This window comes from Denticeps clupeoides, chromosome 9 (assembly GCF_900700375.1).
Source record: "Denticeps clupeoides chromosome 9, fDenClu1.1, whole genome shotgun sequence".
Classification (NCBI taxonomy): domain Eukaryota; kingdom Metazoa; phylum Chordata; class Actinopteri; order Clupeiformes; family Denticipitidae; genus Denticeps; species Denticeps clupeoides.
In genome coordinates this window covers 4,488,446-4,506,370 of record NC_041715.1, presented here as the reverse complement: position 1 = coordinate 4,506,370, position 17,925 = coordinate 4,488,446, and the positions used below count along the sequence as shown (strand labels likewise).

Sequence of the window (17,925 nt, the reverse complement as noted above, 5' to 3'; positions counted from 1 at the left end):
TAAACCAGGTGAAAAATGAAAAGTGCAAAATTCAATGCAATATTTGATCAATATATCCCATAAAATTTTGATGGGCTAAAAAAACCAAAAAACAAAAAACCAAAAAAAAAAAACACGTGTTCTATCCTAATTTTACATTTTGAAAGAAGAAAAGCAGACACGAAACAGTTTCTGCTCGACGCTGGAAGGCCCTCATTAGGCCCTGTGTGAAAGCCACGGACGTTACGGGATCAGAAATCCTCGCGGATGATAGACGCCTTTTCATAAAGCATAATTACGCATTCAGTGGCGACAATAGCGTCACGGCTGAAAGGGGAGCCGAGGCGCGCAGCCTAATCACAGACCACACAGGCGCAACGCAGCTTGGCCGGGTGACGCGTCCTCCGCGCTCCCCCAACGCGGAGGCGGCCCGAGGGCCGGGCAGCCGGGCGTCTCCCGCGCCGCCACCGCACACACACGCGAGCGCCGGACACACTTCAGCAGCTTCCCTGCACATAACCAATGCGTTAAAAGGCTGCGTTTAGGTGACGAACACGTTCCTTTCCACTCGCGGACTAGGAGAGGGACGTTTTACGGTGGAACTACAGCATTAAATCGAGCCGCAGAATCGTCAACTTGAATTTTTATTTATTGGCTTATGATGGATTAAAACAAAACAAAAAAAAATATATATATATCAGGCAAATGCATGAAGGTTTATGTATCGGCACATTTACCTTTACAATTATTGCATATAGTCAATCATTTACAGAATATGCCACACTGAAAGCATATTTTTCCTATCAGAAAATAGTAATTACATCTAATTATAATGATTATATACAAATAAGTACAAAATCTAGGAAGGTGTACAGTATTACAAGAAAAGTTCTAGGACAAACAGACACAACCATACACTTTCAGAGTTTTTAGCAGTTTATTTTTGGGAATAAAGCAAAAGGCCTTTCCAGCCGGCAGCATTTTTAGATCATTAAAAAAAAAAAAACGTAGTAAATAGGCTCACGTGAGTTTTACAATTGCGGTTTTGTAACCGTAAATGAGTTTATTCGTGGACACCATCAAGATGGCCATAGTTCATGTCAGGTATCGGATTAAGAGTCTAATGCAGCTCTGTGATACCCTGAATAATTAAAAGGCCCGAGCTTAATATAACTTGCATTTGTTCATTTGCGTGCATGCAACGTTCGTGCTGAGTATCTGTTGAGTGTGTGTTGGTATGGAGCCGTTGTCGGGATCGTTTCAGCTCAAAGCTTCACCCCATACGCCGCTTATCTCCCGTCTGTCGTCAGGGTGCCGCAGCTCTGCGTCCCATTTAAGGCGAGTGAGGCCACCCCCCCGCCGCCTGACTGAGTGGGACGCCTAAACGCTCCTGCACACACGCACGGGCCGCGGCATGAACCCGTCCACGCAAGCAGGGCGGCGTGTGCCAGGAGACGTGCAACAATGGGAGAGGTTGCATCATATCGAACTCCCTTGCACTCCCCGGGTTCCGAGCATTTTCCACTCCCGGGAGCGCCACGAGAGCGCGGGGGGGGAATCCGTTTATCTGGAATCAGAGACCAACAGACATGCAGACGCTGGCAGTTATCGGGGGCGGGCGAAAAATGAATTGGAATTAATGGTGGGGGATTGATAAGAGAGTCTCCCGGACTCGCACAAACACGGCTGCCCAGGCGCGGCGGCCTTGGCGGGGTGGGGGATGGACGGGGCTGAGCATTACAAGACCCCCCCCCACACACACACACACACACACACACACACACACACACACACACACACACACGGAACCCGCCAGGCCAGCAGAACTGAGCCTGGAATATGCACACACACACACACACACACACACACACTCTTTATCTGTTCCATTCCTTCGCATTTAGCCGGGATTATAATCACATATTTCTGTTCCCCTTCGCGTTTCACCCCGACACTGCTGATCGTGCACGCATTCCTGCTCCTCAACCCTCAAAACCACCTGGATCCAGCAGGCGGTTTAAAGGCAGTCGCATTAAAATCGTTACGATTTGTGACACGGCCTGCTTCATACTCACGTGCACACGCGACACGCACGGTTTACACGGGCTGAGCGAGGAACTCTATCCCGCTGAAGTTCGGCCGCCTCCAGACACTTTTTGTCCTTGAGGCTTTTTTTAAACGCTGAGAACAGCTACAGAACATCACAACAACTGCAGAAACACTGCGGGGTAAGTCACGTTCCGTTGTAGCAAAAAATGATCAATCCGAGAGCAATATGCCAATTTAAAAAAAGTATTTTGGGCGTATAAAGCAGGCAGGCGCTCATACGTAGCAGCAAAAACACGCCAAAGGAAGGGATCATCTGCTTTAAACTACTTTGGGCGAGGGAAAAGTAGGCCAAACTCCGATCAATCCTTCCAGGCGCAGCGTGACAAAGATGAGCTCGTCCATCGCTCGCCCTTCCCGGTGACCGGGTCGCGGGCGGCTACTGACTGGCCCGGGCGACGAGACCCCCGGGAAAAAGGCCCCGACGTGGAGCGCAAAGACGGCAAGTCCAAAGTGCGGTTTATGTCTGAATGTTATCAGAGGCTGTCGGAACACGTGGCGATCGCTCCTGACCGATGGCACGTTTTTTTTTTTTTATAATATATATATATATATATATATATATATATATATATATATATATATATATATATATATATATATATATATATATATTTTTTTTTTTTTTTTTTTTTAATAAAACAACATTTATTAAGCAGACGGAACAATTTTAAAATAATAACAAATAAATAAATAGATAAAATGAATGAACTGCCGCATTTATGGTGATGCGGGGTTAAAACTTCAGCTTTTCCTCGAACCTTTAGTCCTAGTCAATTCCCTCGCCCCCCCTGGGATCCTTGTCTGGCATTGGAGTGTTGTAGAAACAAGCAGGGTGTTTTCCGGTGAGAGCCGGCGATGGGGGGGGCACGTGACACGAGTGCCATTTCTGACGGGGCAGCTGAGTGCGGCTTTTCTTGCGGCGGGCACAAGCAGTGGCTGGGCTCTCGCCGTGGGTCACATGCAAAAGAGCACCAGTGTTCTGTTTCACAAAGTGGCGGCATATGTGCCCACGCTAAACGGACAGAGAGACACACACAGAGAGAGAGACACAGAGACACACACACACACACACACACAGAGAGAGAGAGACACAGAGACACACACACACACACACACACACACACACACACAGAGAGAGAGAGAGAGAGAGAGAGAGAGACACACACACACACACACACACAGAGACACACACACACACACACAGAGAGAGAGAGACACACACACACAGAGAGAGAGAGAGAGAGAGAGAGAAAACAGTCGACTAATAACTGATTCAGCTGATGGCCGCTAAATAAAATGTAAAATTTTTGCCAATTTTACCTCTCCTGAAAGCTCTGCTTTGCGAAATTACGAAGATAAAGAAAGCCTAGTCACAGCGGAGGACAGATAGTGCTCCTACTAATAATACCACGGTTGCCTTGAAATCCGACAGGCTCTTCTGGACACGGATTCGGGGGGGGGGGGGGTTGGGACAATAAGCAACCGGCCCTCGAGACGGATTTCCATCCGTGCATCCGTCACCCGGCCGTCTGGAGCTTCTCGCGGGCCTCACGTCACCTATCGGCGCGTCTTGCCCAGCACTCGCTATTCAACAAGACTTGCCGATGGATTCACACTGTTGCTCGGCAGTAGAAAAAAAAAAAAATCCACGATGATCAGAAAATGACATTTTTTTATCGTCCAACTTCCCAAAAACCTGCAAGAAAACAGGAACACTGGACTGGAGTGTATTTTTTTTGGAGTGGTAATAGCCTAGCGGGTAACACACTCGCCTATGAACCAGAAGACCCAGGTTCAAATCCCACTTACTACCATCGTGTCCCTGAGCAAGACACTTAACCCTGAGTGTCTCCAGGGGGGGACTGTCCCTGTAACTACTGACTGTAAGTCGCTCTGGATAAGCGCGTCTGGTAAACGCTGTAAAAAAATGTATTAAACGGTTAGTATTAGCCGGCTAGCCGGTAACTTGCGTGCGTGAAAAACGGTGCGGGGTGCTGAGAAAAAGGCCAGAAAGAAGCCCCGAGTTTCAGGCAAAATGATTCAAGCGTAAAAGCGGATCACAAGCGACGTCCCCGACCTGCGGCGGGAGGAGCCGGTGCCACGGTTGGCCTGCGGCTGCCGCCACTCCGCTCCTTTTATCATGCAAATGCACCGTGACACTGCAAACGCTGCGCTGGCCGGAGCTCGGCGGACCGCCTTTCTCACGCACCAAAAATAGTTGGGTTACGGCCCCCGGCTTAAAACAATGGCCATGTCAACCGACTCGGCCCCTCGACAACCGGCCAATCAGTCAAGCCCATCACCGCCGCTGGCAGCACGACGGTATTAGGGTAAATGTCAACATCGACCCCCGCTCCATTGTACCAGGGGCTCGGGGACTGTCCCTCTGTTTTATCTGGGATGGCGATTTGTCTTTTTGTTTTAGTTTTTTGTCCCTCCTTCTGCCAAGCAACGTTTCAGGCAGGAGTCGCGAGTTGGCGGCATTGTTCGAAAATGTCCTGACCTCTCCCTGTGTACACAATCTAATGGGCCCTGGCCACGGCCTCGGTGGCGGAACATGTTGCTGTCACAGGGAGAGGAATGCGGGATGGTGCCCTCTTGCTGACACCGACTTTTTTTTTTTTATTCATATACGAGTGTATTACAAGGAATGTGAGTCACAATCAATTACTGTCCCCGTACTGGCAGGTTTCAAGAAATCGAGGGTTTTTTCTTTGTGTCTTTCCCACTTTAATTTCATCGGAGCCATGTGGCTGCAGAGCTCAAACATGTGAGCACACAGCGCCACGTGACAAGGGACAACCAATCAGTGAGCAAAAAAAGCACTCATTCAATATGAACGTACAGTACAGGCCAAAAGTTTGGACACACCTTCTCATTCAATGTGTTTTCTTTATCTTCATGACCATTTACGTTGGTAGATTCTCACTGAAGGCATCAGAACTAGGAATGAACGCATGTGTAGTTACGTACTTAACAAAAAGTGGAGACCTGGCCTCCACAGTCACCGGACCTGAACCCAATCCAGATGGTTTGGGGTGAGCTGAACTAAACTAAACTCTAAAGAGCTAAACACCTCTGGGAACTCCTTCAAGACTGTTGGAGACCCATTTCAGGTGACGACCTCTTGAAGCTCATCGAGAGAATGCCAAGAGTGTACAAAGCAGGAATCAGAGCAAAGAAACTAGAATATAAAACATGTTTTCACTTATTTCACCTTTTTTGTTAAGTACATAACTCCACGTGTTCATTCGTAGTTTTGATGCCTTCAGTGAGAATCTACTTTACTTTAGTGTCTTTGACATTGCGTCATGAAAGATTATGGGCCGCGCTGGCATTGGAAAAAAATGGTACATAAGACGGTAGAGCATTTTAGGGCCAACAGAATTATTTTCCCAACTTTTTAAAAAGCCCGTTTTTCTTTGCGCATGGAAAGGAAATGTGCGGGAAATGGGTTTAAAAACATAATCTCATCTCTCTCGCGATAATTTAAAATGCATCACCCGACGACGCCAGCTGAGACTTGCAAATCAAATAAAAAAATTTACGTTTTCTAAAACTAATTCACAACATGCAAAACACTTTTACCGATCACCAAAATACATTTACAGGCAGCAAATCATTCGGAAAGGGTAGGTACTATAGACCCGACTAAAATTTTTAAAAATTGTGCTCAGACCCAACCCAGTTCGGGCCAAGATTTTGCAGCTATATAAGCCGACCATTTCCAATAATGTCACAAAATCTTAATTTCACCCTATCAGAACGGAATTAAATGCTGATAATCGGCATGTTGCGTGCAAGGGGTTTTAGGAGCGTAGAGAACAGAGGAAAACGGAGAAGAAGAGGGAGGAGATGGACACTGCGCTACACCTGGGTGTGAAATGTTTTGGCAGGAGTTGGTTTGAACCACCGACAATGAAGAAGTAGGGTGTGTGAGAGATGTCAATCATGCCTCCATGCTCCTCCCCTTTTCAACTTTGTTCACGAAAACATCATTAAAGTCCATCTTCTGGGTGTCAGAAATAATTACGCACCCACAAAAATGGCTGCATTCCAAATTTCAATGGGTTCCTAGTTCCTCCTGTCCTAGATGCACCCAGGAAAATAAGTCCCTTTGTCTCAGACCTTGGCCATTTTGCTTAGTCAAAAAGATCTCAAACAAAAGCAGAATTAATGTGGTCCAAGCACCATTGCATGATGTAGCAGATTCTGTTGCCCGGCCCTCCACCCTTTCACTCCAAGCTTTAGAGCGGTGATGTCATGGTGTTCTCAAGTGCCTCAGTGTCCTGGATCTTGACCCTGTGACTGGAGGGGTTGCGACAGACAACCAGCTGGTCACTCTGACATATTCCTATTGTCCCCCCCCCCCCACTTTTCGCATATGAAAGGGCCCGGAGTGAAAGGCTGTCAGCCTCATCGGTGGCCGAATGTGACCCTCATCAGACTGCCCTCCGAGGGCCGCATTGACGCGAGCTAACAAGCAGGCAGGACCGAGCGGAGTTTCGGGGTCACGGAGGCGCTGTTCCACTTCTCGGGGAGAAACTTGAGTATTTCACCCTCGACCATCAAAAGACAATAGTAAATCCACACTAATCCCCGTGCCTTTTTTTAACAATGGGGAGCGGGCATTATGGGATTGAAATCACTCAGTGACGTACCACTGGGGAGCCCAGGTCAAGGTAACAAAGGGCCCATTTGTGAGGGGCAACAAATTTTGAAGATTCTGTAAAGCTGAAAATATAATTGGGTGCACTTGGAAAAATAAAGACACCCGGCCACAATTTTTTATTAGCCGCAGAAACACCAAATTGCAACAACAACCACCAAAAAAAAAAAAAAGACTTTGTCTTTTACAGACAATAAATACATTCATTAAAAGTCCGATTGAGTTGTAGTGCTGCTCCAAAAAAAACGAAGTCACGGCTCCAGACGGGACTTTTTCAGTCGCAGAAACGCGCCCGCCGTAATTAGCGCTTCCGCAGAGGGACTGGCAATTAAGCGAATGGCACAAACTCTGGCAAATACCGCCGCGGTCTGAATCAACAGGCGAGAAACGAGGAACTGATGGGACGCGAGCTCGGCTATTTAAGAATTTGTAACCGTAATTTCTGGCAACGAAAGCGTGTGATGCAAGGGCGCTCGTTCTCTGCAACGTCTGACGCCCGCGTCCGTCCACCCCGTTCCCGGACACGAGCGTAATTCCTGCTCTACCGTCTGTCGTAATTATTCGAACTCAAATGAGCCACAAATGAATCAACGGTTTTCATGTACACGTCCAGTCGGTGATCGGAAAAACTGCATTTTTTATCTTTTTACCTTTTCAGTTTCAGTTAAAATTGTTTTAAATGTTTCCATTTGTGCATCTGTGAAACACCAAACACTTCTGGATCAAGATGGTATTTACATCCATGTACACACATAAACATATACATTCATACAAACACACACACACACAGACACATATATATAAATCTAGTTTCTAGAAGTAGATAAAAAAAGGATATATATGTGTATGTGTGTGTATATATATATATATGTATATATATATATATATAAAATTTTATCTACTTCTAGAAACCAGAATTTTTTTAATTTACTTCATCGTTTAGTTTAGTTCTCTTTTTTTTTTATTTTCACACTCTAGAAAAGACATTGCTAGGTTTACTTCAGATAGGTCACAGTACCCAAACTCTAATGAAATCGGTCTTGTGCATGCTAGAAAATAAACTCGACGTATAAATTACCCGTCTCGCTGATCGACCCACTTCATTAAACAATCAGCACGATTCTAATGAAAAGTAGTCCATTTCGACCGTCCCCGTCCCCGATCCAAATTCTCCGACTGTCTCGTTCTGGCCAATCAGAAAAGTGCTGATGGACGATGCAACAAGCACAAAGAAGAGTATCTATCGCTTTATTATATTCTTCCCCCCCGCATAATTTTCCACCGTCACCCGGCATGTTAATTAAGAGGCGCGGCGAGATCGGCGGGCTCGAGCCTCGTCTATTATGCATGAGAAGGGCTGCGCGCGCAGGAAGCTGCCGCTGCATCTGAGCAGAGGCTCCCGGCGCCGAGCCGGAGTCGAGCGCGGCCCGTGGCCTCCCCGCTCATTTCCATACTGGCACGACCGGTCCCCGTCTCGCGGCAACCCGCGGCTTTTCCCACTCTTCAGCAACGAATTACGGGCGCCGTCATGCATCCCGTCGTGTGGGGACGGAGACACCTCACCTGAGACGAGCTGCTTTTGGCCCAAGGTAATAAGCACTCTGTCACCAGAGACGAGACGGCCGAGTTAAAGAGGTCTGGGAAAGGGTTTGGCACCGGGGCCGCCGGCGTCTCCTCCCCTCCGTCACTTTTCCTGCAACGATGCAAGAGACAAGACAGACAAGAGAGGGTCAGGCCGAGCAGAGTCTGCGCTTTGTCCACTCCGTGCGGCCGGTGATGTCACCGCACTGGGCGGCCATGTGAGTGCGTAATTGCCCCTGTTGCCGGCAATGTGGTGCAGCTAACCATATTAGCCCCGCGGCGCGCGGCCTGCCGGGACACGTCTCGAGGCCGCGCTCGGTCCCGGTCACGGCCAGTCCCGGTCACGCTTATAAAAAACGTAAATCGCGCAGGCGACGCGTGCGGGCGCGTGTTTACGCGGGCGTACGCCAGCCGCTTCAGACCCGGCGGTGACGAAGAAACGTGATCAGAAATATACACACAGGTCCCGACAACCAGGACTTTGTTGAGGGCAGCGAGTTCACATTTTTCCAGCTCACGACGTCCTGTCTGGGACACAATGTTCAACTATATTTTAGTAGAACGATGTTCGTCTACGCATTGCGACGTGGCAAATGCAGTCGATATCGGAAAGGTTTCAGTTAGCCCAGGATAGACAGTGTATTTTATTGTAAATACACATGAATGACACACATATACACACACACACACACACACACACTGTATTAGGTGGAATGTAAGCATGCATTTTCACTCGGCACATTAGCAGGCCTGGCACACACCATAAAAATACGGTTGGAGTGACAGGCCATTCTGTTTGGTTTATTGGATGTCGTTAGATGTGGAATATTAGAACTTTATATTTACATTTACGGCATTTACCAGACGCCCGTATCCAGAGCGACTTACAATCAGTAGTTACAGGGACAGTCCCCCCCCTGGAGACACTCAGGGTTAAGGGACACGACGGTAGTAAGTGGGGTTTGAACCTGGGTCTTCTCATTCTTAGGCGAGTGTGTTACCCGCTAGGCCACCACCACCCTTATTTGCGCCTCATGTGTCAAATCGGCAAAGTTGTGCCGTCGGTGTTACACCAGCACGGGGAAAATGAGTTGCTCGTCGCGCGTCACCAGGGAGTCTAATTGACTTGTTTATTTGGGCTGCGAGCGCTCCGGTGCGAGAGCGGTCGGCCATGTTGTTCCCTCCACATGGGGCGCCGCGTCCATTAAATCCGCTTGTGCCGAAAACACAATGCCCCCCCCCCCCCAAAAAAAAAAGGGCAGAAAAAGAAGGATCCCGGCGTCGAGAGGAAATGTTGCACGCGTCTCCACGCGGACTCGGCAGGCGCCCGGTGGCTAATTGCAACAAGACAAGTAGCAGGTGCTTCCTCTCGCCGGCAGGAACTTGTGCCGAAATCGCCGCAGGTTTTCACAGGTGCAAAGTCCACCCAAATATACAGAATTTTTTTTTTTTTGTTTTTTTCGAGAACACAAAAGGCGCACTATCCTCCGGCGGGAGGGCGCGCTGCATGTGCTCGCTGGTCAAACGCGTCAACCATTAACCGCGCTTGCGGTATCGGAAGGCAGCGCAAGCGCGGCGCCTTCGCCCTTCGTCCCAGCCCGGCAGGTGCCGCGCGCGCAGGTGGAGGACGCCTGGGAGGGGACGGGGGAGACGGAGGCCGCGGTCGGCGTACCTATTGGCCGCGGTCCGGCTCGGCAGCGAGGGCGCGCGCAGCGGGATCAGGCCCCTCGCGTCACGGAAGAGGGCCGCTTTCTCGCCGAGGCCGTCAGAGCTGCGTATGTCCTCCAGCGTCTTACTCATATCCCTCGCGGGGGGCGCCAGGGCATCATCTGGAGAGGAGAGAGAGAAGAAGGAGAGGAGGAAGAAGAAGGAGAGGAGTGTTCCGGTGTCTGCTTGTGGGCGAGCCGGTCGGCGGCGGGCAGGGCGAGGGAGGGACTGGACGGGAGGAAGAGAGCGAGCGAGCGAGCGAGCGAGCGCGTTCTGTCCCGCGGCGCCCACGACTCGAGCCTCCCTGCCTCATCTGCCCTCCGTCAGGCCGCCCGCCGCGGCGGGGCCGGCCAATCATTCCTCACCAAAACATGATCCTCCACAATAAAGTTATTTTTAAACGCGGTGACTCGAAAAAGCCGTTCGCGGCGAGCGGAGAATAGAAAAAAAAAAAAAAAAAAAAAAAAAAAACAGAAGACGAAGGAGAAAGAAATTTTAAAATCTCAAACCGGCGTTGTGTGTTTTTTTTTTTTTTTTTGTAGTACCTGGCAAAGCAAGACCTGTGCGCCACTCCTGGAGGCACAAAATGGTTTCTTCTCTGTCGGTGTGCAACTTTAGTTCGGTAATGAGCCCTGGAGGCCGGCCAGACCGAAAAGACCAACTGTTCCTTTGTGGCGGACTTCGCACTCCGGTCCCGCGCGCACTTTAAGCCCGGCGTGCGCCGAGCGAGACTGAGCGGAGAGGGGACGGAGCGCGGCGTGGACGGAGCGGGGTCCCTACGTCACAGCCGGACGGACCCGAGCGGGTGGGCAGGGCAGAAAGGGATGGGGGGGGGGGGGGGGGGGGGGGTAAAGACAAATAAGTACGCGCCGGGGCACAGGAGAGACGCGCCGAGGGACAAACATCTGGCCTCATTGACAATATGCTGTCACCGAGCCTGTAAAACTGATGTGGGGGGGGGGGGGGACAAGCAACGCAAAAAAATACAGCGGCGCCGTCGGTTTTACCGTCTCCGGGTTCCGTCGGGGACATCTGTCATCTCCTGTCTGCCGGTTTCAACGGCAAGGGCACCCCGCGCTGCCCCGAGAACAGTAAGTCCTCTCTTTTCCCCGTCTCACACTCACCGGGCTTTTGTGTCACCCCCGTGTCCCTCTCCTCCTTCCTTTTTTTTGGTTTAAGGCAGCGCAGGACAATTAAATGGAAATTAGGGGCTTCACCGCCATCGGGGACGGGTGACTGCGTGTCCGCCGGTAATGCACTCCAGGCCCACAGGGCCTTCAGCCGAGGGACGGCCACAATAACCCCGGCCCGGTGGGGTCAGGTTACCTTTTCAAGTCGGACACCATCGCGTGAATGGAGTCCCCCCTCTCCGGAGGCCGAGCCGACTTGCGTGGAGCACAATGGCCGCCCGAGGCAACCGGAAATGGCAACACAGGGGACAGGTGAGGTAAAACCGATAGCCGTGGGCTCCTTGGAGACGCGCGTGAACCGCCGGGGAGGCTGCGGACGGTGTGAAGGGCTGCGCGTTGAGTGTGTGTGCGCGCCCACCCAAGCCCCGCCGGGGCCCGCGGCAAGGTCATTTAAGCCAAGCAGCAAAAATAGCCCCCGAGCCGGAACGCATTCCTCCACTATCGCTCAATGCAAATGCTTTCTAATTACATTAGTATACGGCGAGGAGGGCCGCAGCTATTTTCGGGCCGCCAACTTTTCCAGGCGCTCTGGTCCAACGGGGGCCGAGACGGGAGAATAAGATGCCGAAATATCGTTTTTTAAAAAATATTTTACACTCACATTTACATAATTTATCAGACGCAGGGTTAAGTGACTTGCTCAGGGACACGATGGTAGTAAGTGGGATTTGAACCCGGGTCTTCTGGTTCACAGGCGAGGGTGTTACCCACTAGGCTACTACCACCCTACTTACAATCAGTAGTTACAGGGACAGTCCTCCCCTGGAGAAACTCAGGGTTAAGTGTCTTGCTCGGGGACATGATGGTAGTAAGTGGGATTTGAACCCGGGTCTTCTGGTTCATAGGCGAGCGTGTTACCTGCTAGGCTACTACCACCCTACTTACAATCAGTAGTTACAGGGACAGTCCCCCCCTGGAGACACTCAGGGTTAAGTGTCTTGCTCAGGGACACGATGGTAGTAAGTGGGATTTGAACCCGGGTCTTCTGGTTCATAGGCGAGCGTGTTACCCGCTAGGCTACTACCACCCTACTTACAATCAGTAGTTACAGGGACAGTCCCCCCCTGGAGACACTCAGGGTTAAGTGTCTTGCTCGGGGACATGATGGTAGTAAGTGGGGTTTGAACCTGGGTCTTCACAGGCGAGGGTGTTACCCACTAGGCTACTACCACCCTACTTACAATCAGTAGTTACAGGGACAGTCCCCCCCTGGAGACACTCAGGGTTAAGTGTCTTGCTCGGGGACATGATGGTAGTAAGTGGGGTTTGAACCTGGGTCTTCACAGGCGAGCGTGTTACCCACTAGGCTACTACCACCCTACTTACAATCAGTAGTTACAGGGACAGTCCCCCCCTGGAGACACTCAGGGTTAAGTGTCTTGCTCGGGGACATGATGGTAGTAAGTGGGGTTTGAACCTGGGTCTTCACAGGCGAGGGTGTTACCCACTAGGCTACTACCACCCTACTTACAATCAGTAGTTACAGGGACAGTCCCCCCCTGGAGACACTCAGGGTTAAGTGTCTTGCTCGGGGACATGATGGTAGTAAGTGGGGTTTGAACCTGGGTCTTCACAGGCGAGCGTGTTACCCGCTAGGCTACTACCACTCTATTTTAACATAGTAGGAGAAGGTAAAAAACTTTGTGTTCGGCGTGCGCATCCTACACCCTACACAACAACGCATTTCAGCCTTTCTAACCACAAAATGTTTTTATTTATTATTTAAAAATACTTTTACACGCCAGAGGATTTTCGGGAGAAATGACATTTAATTTTTCTCCTTTTTTGCTAGCACGTGTGTATTTTACGTTCGGCTGCGTATGGGGAAACGATCCTACGCGGCTGGGTGAAGCTCGGAAGCCGTCCGACGTCCCCGCCGCCCTCAAAAATAAACACGTCGGCTCCAATCAGGCGAGTGGTAAACACGCCGCCGCACTAATATGCCGCCGTCTGCCTCTTTAACCCTAAATGACTAAGCAGTCCGTCCGGCTCGGCGATCCGGCCCGGCCGTAATTATCATGTCCGCGACGGTCCTCTATTTTCGGCTCCCCGAATTTCGAGGCCCAGATCATCGCTTATGGACGGAGCAGAAACGGTTATTCTTAGACCGCCGCGCCGGAGCGTAACTGCGCATTAGAGCCACGAATCTGACCTTTTGCAGTGCGACCTACTGAAGGCGGCCTGCCAGCGCACGTTCGGGAGGGCGTGGCCGGCGGTCCCCGCGCCGCTATTTCAACAAGTACTGATTGACTAAAATGCGATCCTGTAGGTCTTGCATTTGAGTTTAAATCCGTATTCGAATTACGGATGCGTCATCTGTACGGTGTTATCGTTCCAATACTGCAACAGCATGAACAAAAAAAACAGGTTCGGGTGACGACTGAAAACCTGCCTCTTTCAAAAGTTCTCAGATTAGAGTGTTCAGTACATATATACGCATTTTATATACAGGTTGGGCCATTTATATGGATAAACCTTAATAAAATGGGAATGGTTGGTGACATTAAACACATTTTATAAGTGGTCAGAAACTCATGAAAGAATAAAGTTACTTTAAAACCAAGCACACCATTGTTTTTCTTGTGAAATTACCAATAAATGATCCCATGATCCCATGTCCCATGACCCTCTTCCTATTGAAAAAAACAAAAGTTGGATGGCCGACTTCAAAATGGCCACTATGGTCACCACCCATCTTGAAAAGTTTGCCCCCTCACATATACTAATGTGCCACAAACAGGACGTTAAAATCACCAACCATTCCCATTTTATTAAGGTGTATCCATATAAATGGCCCCCCCCTGTACATATATAAAGACATGTTTTGACCTGCCGAGCCAGCTGCCGACCCAGCGAGCGGCCACAACTGACATCCCAGAATGCATTTCGCATACGTGCCAGTTACAATTACAGCATTTATCAGACATTTTCACATTTACGGCCCTTATCCAGAGCGACTTACAATCAGTAGCTACAGGGACAGCCCCCCCGGCGAGAACCACTAGGCCACTTCCAGTTACAAGAGGACGGTTTTGGATCAGCTTATCCTATGATTCAGTTGCAGTGAAAACAAAGCTGATGTGGTAGTAGCCTAGTGGGTAACACACTCACCTATGAACCAGAAGACCCGGGTTCAAATCCCACTTACTACCATTGTGTCCCTGAGCAAGACACTTAACCCTAAGTTGCTCCAGGGGGGGACTGTCCGGTAGCACGTTGTAAGTCGCTCTGGATAAGGGCGTCGGCCAAATGGCATAAATTTAAATGAAAATGAAATTGAAATCGGACATGGCCAAATTATCTGATTTCACTGTACTGGAGCGTTCGACGGGAAAACGGCGTTCCGCGGGACTAAAGTCCAGTGTCCCCGGCAGACCCCGGACAGCGGCGACGGAGGAACGCGGCTCAAGATCACGCTCGGCCCCTTTCGACAGGTTTCCCTTGGTGCAGGGGAGGACACTCCTGTTGATTTGGGGGGGGGGGTGCCAGGCGGCTGGGGGGGGGGGTCATTGTATGAGCCATTTTGTGCATGACTGGACGGCCAAAACACCTCATGCTGGCGGATTAACAATAGACAAAACCTGGTGACAGAACGGTTTTATGTAACTTGCCAACATTTCTCCCTGTCCTTTCTTCAACTCGGCCGCTCGAGGTGCGCGGAGAAAAAAAAACGCAGCGCGGGCCTCGTAAACGTGCCGCTCCCTAATGCACAAAACAGCCGCGGCGGAGGCTGAGCGTGCCGACGTGGCCGCGGACCGGCGGCGCCCTGAAAGCCGAGGCTGTTGTGGGAAGAGGCCGAGAGCGATACGCACAATCGAACCAACTTATCACGGGCGCACAATAAACTCCCGCTCGCGGGGGGCATCTTTAAGAGATGAAACCATATTTTGGCAAATACACAATACACAATGTTTTGCAAACATTGACTGACGGTGCGGGGTGAAGAACTGATGAGTAAAAGAGCCTTTCTTGGTCTGCGGCATCAAAAAAGCAGAAGCCACGCTTCTTCAGACGGCTTTAAAACTGTCCGAAAAAAGTGAAGTGATTGTCATTGTGATACACAGCAGCACAGCACACGGTGCACACGGTGAAATGTGTCCTCTGCATTTAACCCATCGCCCTTGGTGAGCAGTGGGGGGACATGACAGGCGCCCGGGGAGCAGCGTGTGGGGACGGCGCTTTGCTCAGTGGCACCCCTTGGCGGACCGGGATTCGAACCGGCAACATTTCTGATTACGGGGGGGCGCTTCCTTAACCGCTAGGCCACCACTGCCCCATAAGGATAACGCGGCATTCTAATTCGCGTTTGGGACGGCAGATTCCCCCAGATGTACTTCGCGGTGAATTTTTGGCAACGTACAAACGTGCACCCACGTTCGTGCATGAGGCGCGATTTCTGCCGTCCCCCCCAACTCTCCCGGAAAAGGAATTATCCCGAGTAGAGTGCAAAAATACTAAAGACTCGAAAACGTGAACGCAGCAGATTAGAAGGCCCGAAGCTAGAGGCGGCCTGGAGGATTTGTTCTAATTACTACAACTCGGATTCCTGTACTTCTGCGGATTGCGAGGTAAATGAACCCAGAGAAATCCCGGCTCCCTGAAAAAAAATATTTTAATATTGAAAAATCCTAATATTACGACAAGCGATCAGGGGCCGCACCCTTTCTCCAAAATAGACCTCAAGACTTTTCCAACACAACTTCTGTCGGTTGCCTCGTGGTAGCTACGCTCGCGCATAAAACCGACTGGCTTCAGTTGTCTGCGATCTTCTGACGTACGCGGATAACAATTTGTTCCAAGCGCGGCGAGAAACGCGGGGAACATAAACTGCTTTCTTCCCCACGGTAATCCGCCTTTTATAAGGATAAAAGTGGATAATCCACATAGAATGTGTTAGAATAGCAGGCGTTTCTCGCTCCGAACGTAGGACGTCCCACGGAGAGAAGAAAACCGGTCCCCCGGTCGGCTGAGGGGGTGACGATCGCGTGGCACGGGCCCAGATGCACAAGGGACTCGAGGGCAAGATAATTAGGGCCCCGGGCTCTCCTGGGCCCCCCCCGACGCCATGGCTATGTCCAAAACAACGTGCGATCGCGCCACCGCCAGAAGACCCCGGGTTCGAACCCCACTTACTACCATTGTGTCCCTGAGCAAGACACTTAACCCTGAGTGTCTCCAGGGGGGGGACTGTCCCCGTAACTACTGATTGTAAGTCGCTCTGGATAAGGCTGGTAACTGCCGTAAATGTAAATCACGCCACCGCCACGTGGCCTAGAGGGCTGACACGCTCGCCTGTGTACCAGAAGACCCGGGTTCGAACCCCACTGACTACCACCATGTCCCACAAGAAGACACTTAACCCTGGGTGTGTCCAGGGGGGGACTGTCCCTGTCCCTACTGACTGTACGGCGCTCCAAGGGCCCGAAAGCATCATTTCTTTCACGGTTGCAGGAAAGTGGGAATGATTTGGGAGCGCACTTTATCTCCGGGCAGAGCGTTTTCAAAGGACCGAAGGCCAATTGCGATTCATGGCACTTCTGACGCCATGAGACATTTTATTTTTGCCAATTCCAAATCCTTTACTTTCACGCAGGGAACAAAAACACACTTTTTAGCACGTTCTTTGAAACGCGTCCTCTAAATCCACCAGTTACTTGCCGAGCTCTGCTGGGTTTTTTCCCCTGACATTTTATAAGCCTCCGTGATTTCTGCACGGGGGTTCGGTCCCGGGACCACGGACGCGACGTGCACCTCGACTCTCTCCGCAACAGATGGCGGCAGATCGGGCTTGAGGGGTCGGAACGTCGATGTTCCGCGTGTCGGCGGGTTAAAATATATAGATACGTGTGTGTGTGCGTGTATGAATAATTTAATATAGACGTTTATATGCACGCATGCATGCGCTGCACGTCCACTGTACAGCTACTGTACCACCGCACCGAGGTCCAAAGTGTCCCGTCGCGTCCAACTGTCGCTGAAAGCTTCAAAAGAACAAGCTTTTTTTTTTTTTTGCATGAATGCATGCATGCATGCATGCAAGCCCGTGGAAAATGCGGCAAAACACAAAAAAAAAACCCACGGAGAGTGGGGGTAGTTGGTCGCGGGTTTAAATGCATGCGATTTTTTTTTTTTTTAGCTTCCTTCTCCTCGGGCGTCGCCGCGAACCCGACTCGTTACCTGTACGCCCTCCTCCCGCCGAGTCCTCTTCGCCGCCGCCGCCCGCTCCCGTTCCCGCTCCGTCCGTCCGTCAGTCCGCCGCCGGTTCCGGCCACGGAAGAAGGAAGGAAGGAGGGAAGGGAGGGAGAGGAAGGTGCCCGCCCACGCCGCGTCTCCCGGTCGGGCTGGAACCCGTGACCTTTGCGCCGGAGCGCAGTCGTGGCGCGTATGAAGCGCCGAGGGCGCCAACAATGTCCACAAGTGCTCCAGACAAACATGGAACCGGCGATTAAGTGGTTTTGTAACTTCATTGCAAATACTCCCTTCTAGCTGGTCTACCTCTACGTACCATCCGACCTCCACAACTCATACAAAATGCAGCAGCACGACTGATCTTCAACCTTCCCAAGTTCTCCCACACCACCCCTCTGCTACGTTCCCTCCACTGGCTCCCAGTAGCTGCACGCATCAGGTTCAAAATACTGATGCTGGCCTACAAAGCCAAACATGGAGTAGCTCCATCCTACCTCACAGCCC

At 50.7% G+C, this 17,925-nt stretch overlaps 2 protein-coding genes across 4 annotated transcripts in view; one reads left to right on the top strand and one right to left on the bottom strand.

Moving 5' to 3' along the window:
• The window catches only part of grb14 (growth factor receptor-bound protein 14), a 42,905-nt gene extending 25,440 nt beyond the window's left edge, over positions 1-17,465 (bottom strand). The window contains exons 1-3 of one of the 2 annotated variants that reach the window (XM_028991085.1): positions 17,410-17,465; positions 10,008-10,164; positions 8,318-8,447 (exon numbers count right to left, since the gene is read on the bottom strand). In XM_028991085.1, coding sequence (XP_028846918.1) covers positions 8,318-8,447; positions 10,008-10,135 — 258 coding nt within the window. In that variant the 5' untranslated portion in view covers positions 10,136-10,164; positions 17,410-17,465. Of the gene's footprint in view, positions 1-8,317; positions 8,448-10,007; positions 10,165-10,587; positions 10,768-17,409 lie in introns of those variants that run through there. The other variant, XM_028991084.1, reaches the window with a different exon arrangement.
• LOC114796677 (uncharacterized) lies at positions 10,953-17,814 on the top strand. Of its 2 annotated transcripts, XM_028991088.1 has the most exons (4): positions 10,953-11,133; positions 11,222-11,484; positions 13,025-13,143; positions 17,369-17,814. In XM_028991088.1, the coding sequence occupies exons 1-4, from the start codon at positions 10,991-10,993 to the stop codon at positions 17,618-17,620; spliced, it is 777 nt and encodes a 258-aa protein (XP_028846921.1). In that variant the 5' UTR covers positions 10,953-10,990; the 3' UTR covers positions 17,621-17,814. The 2 variants fall into 2 exon arrangements, with proteins under 2 accessions (XP_028846921.1, XP_028846922.1); XM_028991089.1 differs by having other exon boundaries at positions 11,018-11,484.
• Positions 17,815-17,925: the final 111 nt, after the last annotated feature.